Source organism: Echinops telfairi, unplaced genomic scaffold (assembly GCF_000313985.2).
Source record: "Echinops telfairi isolate 266 unplaced genomic scaffold, ASM31398v2 ScPeMD7_7457;HRSCAF=8495, whole genome shotgun sequence".
Lineage (NCBI taxonomy): Eukaryota > Metazoa > Chordata > Mammalia > Afrosoricida > Tenrecidae > Echinops > Echinops telfairi.
This window is the reverse complement of record NW_022111357.1, coordinates 20,296,221-20,301,969: the sequence shown is the minus strand read 5'-3', so window position 1 is coordinate 20,301,969 and position 5,749 is coordinate 20,296,221. Positions and strand designations below refer to the sequence as shown.

General features: G+C 39.8%; 1 protein-coding gene across 1 annotated transcript; it reads left to right on the top strand.

Moving 5' to 3' along the window:
• Positions 1-618: 618 nt before the first annotated feature.
• On the top strand, positions 619-5,093 carry CLIC4 (chloride intracellular channel 4; the record flags this gene model as incomplete). Its single annotated transcript, XM_013005276.2, has 2 exons — positions 619-813; positions 1,714-5,093. Coding segments are annotated over 2 exons (360 nt in total), but the record flags the coding sequence as incomplete, so codon positions are not given.
• Between the last annotated feature and the right edge of the window lie 656 nt (positions 5,094-5,749).

Sequence of the window (5,749 nt, the reverse complement as noted above, 5' to 3'; positions counted from 1 at the left end):
CTTTAATCCTATCTCTCTTAAAACATCTTTTCCTTTGCTAGTCTTGGCTTCCTGTGAATTAAGAGATAATACAAAAACCCCAGCCGTAAACTCTTGGACTAAAAAGTTTTCTGTTTAGGTTTTTTTGCTTGGGAGTTTCTTAGTATATCTGCAATGTGCTGATAACAATCTTTGGGCTAAATCTAACTATACCTGGGGTGTAGCTATTAGCAAGTATTTACTGAGACCATCATCTGAACTCGTTTATATGCTTACCTGACACGGTTTGTCTGTCTCAGTCCCTGCTCCTCCAACTTCAGGAGAACTCCAGCGGCTCTCAACCTGTGGGTCGCATGCGACCCCTTTGGGGGTTGAACGACCCTTTCACAGAGGTTGCTCGTTTCATAACAGTAGCAAAATTACAGTTATGAAGTAGCAATGAAAGCAATATATGGTTGGGGGCCACCACACCATGAGGAACTGTATGAAAGGGTCGCGGCATGAGGAAGGTTGAGAAGCACTGTTTTACTCACCTGGAGTCGGAGTCCTTAGAGTTAGACTAAGCATCAACAGTTAGTTTTGAAGGAAACAATAATGCTTTCACTTTGAGGTTTTGGTATTCCCTTCTGACACATTCTCCTCTTTCTTGCAGCGTTGGAGAGGGGGCTTTTGAAAACACTGCAGAAACTGGACGAGTATCTGAATTCTCCCCTCCCTGATGAGATTGATGAGAATAGTATGGAAGACATTAAGTTTTCTACACGTAAATTTCTGGATGGCAACGAAATGACATTAGCTGATTGCAATTTGCTGCCCAAACTGCACATTGTCAAGGTAGGCTTGTTGGATGTGGTGTCAAATTGCCATTAAACTTAATATTCTTTTCACCAACACTGCACTTCATTTGCTTTTAAAACTTCTCTAGGCATCTGGTAATTGACTTGTTCTTAGGTGCTGATAAGTCTGTATTCTCACAGAGCAGTGCTGCCCCATAGGCTTTTCTTGGCTGTCGTCTTTACGGAAGCAGACTGCTAGGCCTTTCCCACAGAGCCCTGGGTGGGTTTGAACATCCAACTTCTGTTTGCAGTGACGTGCTTAAGCATTCGTCCTACCAGATTCATGATGCTTGCCTAGGGACTCCTAAGCTTGTAACTTAATGGTAGTTATACAATAATTGAAACACCTTAGGGTTAATTAGGGAGAAAATGAAGTCTTATGAATTAACGAATATGGAGAGGAATTCTTTTTTTCCATGGCTGCATAAAAATCCAAAGATGTTAACAGGAACCTGACTTAAAGTGCCCTATTTTGTTCTGGGCTCACCCATCCTTTTCTACTAAAGACAAAACATTATTATGTGAGACTGTCGTAGTCACATTGCTAAATAGAACTATAATGAATACTAATCATACAATACGGGTTATGGTAGGAAAGAGAGGTGGAAACTAATCTATGTGATTTGAAAAGTATTTATCTGGGGATTACGCTCGGCTGCTTGTCTGGATGCTCGAGGAAGGCTTTTTGCATCTCACACTTCTGAGTCCCTGGTGTGGCTTGCAGCCCCGTCGTTGTTTCAGCCTCTAGTTGAATGAAAGCGGCAAGCTCCTGTCCAGTTAAAAGCCATTCTCTCTCAGTGATTTCTAGAATTAATCATTTGCTCTAAAATCACAGAGCTGTCTGATTTATAAGAGATGGGAAATGAATCTGTTAACAGTTGATCTCTTTCTATTTCAGGTGGTGGCCAAAAAATATCGCAACTTTGATATTCCCAAAGCAATGACCGGCATCTGGAGATACTTAACTAATGCTTACAGTCGAGATGAGTTCACCAATACTTGCCCCAGTGATAAGGAGGTGGAAATCGCATATAGTGATGTAGCCAAAAGACTTACCAAGTAAAGCAGCACTTCTGGGAGAGATGTCTTCACATTTTCCCTTAACAGAATATGCTTTCCTAACAGACTGCTCCTCTCCCTAGCAGTAGAAACTCTTTTGCATGAACATGCAGTTATTGTTCAAAATTAGGATAGAAAGGATAGACAAGGTATAGTAGCTGTCTTAAAGTATACACTCCTAAGCAGTATTATTTTGAAATTCCCTGGACCCGCCTACCTTCCCTACCCATAGCCTCCTGTCCTCTAATTCGGAGACACTCCTTCACACACGCTGCAGTTCAGAGGGAGCTTGCCAGCTCCCCGGAGCCCTCACCATTATGTCCACTCACTGTGTATGGACGGCAGGATTTCTGAGGTGCAATGTCTAACTGTTGAAATAGCCATGACTTCATCAGTCAGCCCCCAAACTGGTGCATAATGCATGGTACCTGGAGTATTTATGTATTTTTGGAATTTTATAATATTTAGTAAGAGTCTATGTAGGGGTTGCTACTGTATCAGAAATAATCTGTTTCCATTGCATCTATCCTGGATATGTACTAAAGACTCACCACCAGAGAAGAAGTCCTTTGTAGAAAGTCACTACAGATTTTCCTAGTTTACTTTGTAGATGAATTTTATTTGACTTTTGCCTGAAAGCATCTATCCATTATACTATGTTTAACAGCTGACACGATGTATAAGCTAAATGTTCTCAAGGTCTTTTATTCAAGCATTTTTCCCTTCCAGGAGAAGCCGAAAGGCACTGGACATGCCGCGTCTAAATCTGTGCTGTGTTCTCTGTATTTGCCCAGTGCCGTCCACTTGGAACTTCAGTGCTTCTCCCCCATTGTTTTCATTGTGAGAGTTCCCTTCTTAGGTAAACGTAGACCTTTGCCACTTAGAGCTCTTTGAGCATTACTAGAGAAACATACTTAGTGATTGAACTACAGCAGTGCAGTGATCAGTATGTGAGCATAAACACGTGAAAGGAGTGGACCTAAGCAAGAGACAGAGGGTAGGCTTGTCAAAATGTCCAGTCAAATTTGGCTCCTAAAGCAACTATTGACGGTAGCTAGTCAATCTAACAATGCATTACCCATCCGGTAAAACAGAGAGATCACCAACTTTCCCATCCCACCTTGTCTCCTGGGCGACTGTAGATTCCACTGTAGCTGGGAAGAGTCATCATCGTCTTCTCTGATGATGCCTAATCTCCGTCAGCACACATCAGGGAGTCCCAATTGCTTACAGCCTTGTTGAGGAACAGCACGCTGTGCTTTTGTTTGAACTGGAAGTCTGACCCCAGGATGCTCTGTGTTCTAATAGGGGAGGTCAACATTGCTGAGAATAAGCAGAAGTTTCTTATATATTTACTCATTTTTACTTTTCAGTGGATTTTCTAAAGTACAATTCCAAAGACTGGTTGTATCTGTAATATGTATTTTGGTAAATTTTTATACCTAACTTGTCTAAGAAGTGCTATTTCTCATTGGGTGTCTTTGGAAATGTTCAGTGTATTGTTTCAAATGGCAAAGTCTTCTCCTTTTCTATGCTGACATATAGTAAGCACTGGCTTTGTAGAAACAGCCTGACTTTGAGATAAGCTTGTGGCATTCCCCCACCCCCCCACCCCTCCACCAAAAAAAGAGCTTGGTCTAGAACGACCAGAGAAGGCCCACACTGGATCTGAGCGGACCAGGCAGGTCCTTTGTCTGTTTCTTTGGAACTCTTGATTGCTGGTCAGAGTTCTGACACCCATCTCTCAGTAATTCAGTATTGGAGAGTGATTTATCTGGTTTCAGGAAGAAGTGTTGTCCAGTTTGTCAAGCAGACTCTAAGTTAGAGTTACATTTTAGTAGTTTCAGTGCACGTGAGAGTGTTCTACCTGTCCCAGCAGCATTCAGGTGGCTGGGAACCTTGTTCTCTTATAATATTAAAGATTCAAAAGAGGGCTCTTTGTTCTTTCTAGTGAATAGTGAACTATCCAATGTAGAGGGCAAAAGCGTGACATTCCTTAAAATGTAGTGACGAAAACACAGTTGTGAACGCATTTTCACCTCAGACCTCTCTCCGCAGCATTGTTTTTAAAGCATTTATCCAGTGAGTACACTTGGAGTACATCTGCAGCTTCAAGGGAGGCATTTGTCTGTATGATTTTGACCAAGGCGGAATTATTTTTAGAAAGACAGGTTTTATCACATTATCAGGGAAGAGAGTCAAATGAAATGGAGATTGGCAGATGGACAGAATCTGGGGAAAAGGATGATCCTGCAACTTCCTATTACTTCATTATGTATTTGTGGGAAGGTCATAGCTTACAATCGTGGGAGATTTGGGACATAAAAGTTCATAGCCATTCATGTAGGGGTTGGCATAATGGAACCTATCTGATAAGCTTCGACAACTACCAAGTCAGTTCTCCTGCAAGTATTTGAACCCCATTTATCTCCTGTGAGGACACGAATGGAGACCCTATTCTCTAAGGAATGCTCTCTACTGTTTCATTTGATGTAGTTCCCTTTCCCCTTTTGATGTCAGTGAGAAATTGTACACAGTGCTGTTATCTTCTCTTCCTAGTGCTGTTATCTTGCGATAGAATTGAAATAAGATCTCATTTCGTGGTAACTTTGGCTTTCATGATTTGTCCTTAAATCCTTGTATATAATGAAGACATTTCTGACATTTATTCTTGCACCACAGGGATAAGTTCTAGAACTTAGGTATATTTACTTCTGTTGAGTTTCAGTCTCTAGAGTTGCATGTAGATAGATGCTGTTATTTCTGTGCATTAAAAAAACAAAACCCATTTAGAAAATGCTACAAAGTAAAAATGAGAGGAAACAATGTTTTTTCAGGCACCTTTTTGATACACACTGCATTAGAGTTATTTAACCAGTTTCTTACACAGATTTTAATCAGTGTTTTATTTAAAGAAAGAGCGGGAAGCATTTCATTAATGCGATGTGGACTTTTTTCTATTCTACTCTTTTAAAAGATCAAGGTCTTTTAAATGATCAAGGTTGGAACCACCACAATTATATTTTTATCATGGGAAAAAATTTATAATTTCCAAGCCATAATGTTGAACCAGGATTATTCTCTTTGGAATTATTTAAAAGGCAAATGAAACCTTATTATAAAATGCACATGCTTTCCTTCCTCTCTGTGGAACATCATGCACCAGTATATTGGTGGCAGCTATTGTATTAAAAAAAATAAAGTATATTTTCACTATCATAAAGGGTTCTTTTTTTCTCCCTTCATGAAAATAAATAACAACTTGGAGTCAAAGTGTTTTACTTGAGACTAACCCTCCCACTCCCCATGCAACGGAAAGATTCAGCATATTCAGCATTTAATAGAGAAAAAAACAAGATCATCTCAGTAGTAGGTACAGATAAAGAATTTGATAAAAACTCACAATACTCTTTCTTAGCGAAATAGGAGCAGAGGTTTTAAAAAAAATTAACCTGGATACAGATGTCTACAAGAAACAAATGTCACACATGTAGATGAGACAGAAAGCCTTCTCGGAAGTTAGGAATAATCCTGGACTACCCAGTTGTCTTGCACAGCTACTTTTTTAGTACAACAGATGTCATTAAGAGTAGGAATAAGGAATGGCAGAGAAATAATTGTTATTTGCAGATGACATATAGAAAACTTCAAGATAATCTACAGACCTTTAGAAATAACTGCTGGACACAAGATTGAGGCCAAGCTCACTATATTACTACATACTAACGTTAACACGAATGACAGTATAGAGACATTGGTAACTCCTGGGGTATGAGAAGGGAGTCCTTGTTGCTGTGTACTTGATCAAGCCATTACAATTTCATAGTGAGCATGTCTATTTTAAAGTGTTTAAAAGATGTCTACAGAAAATGTAA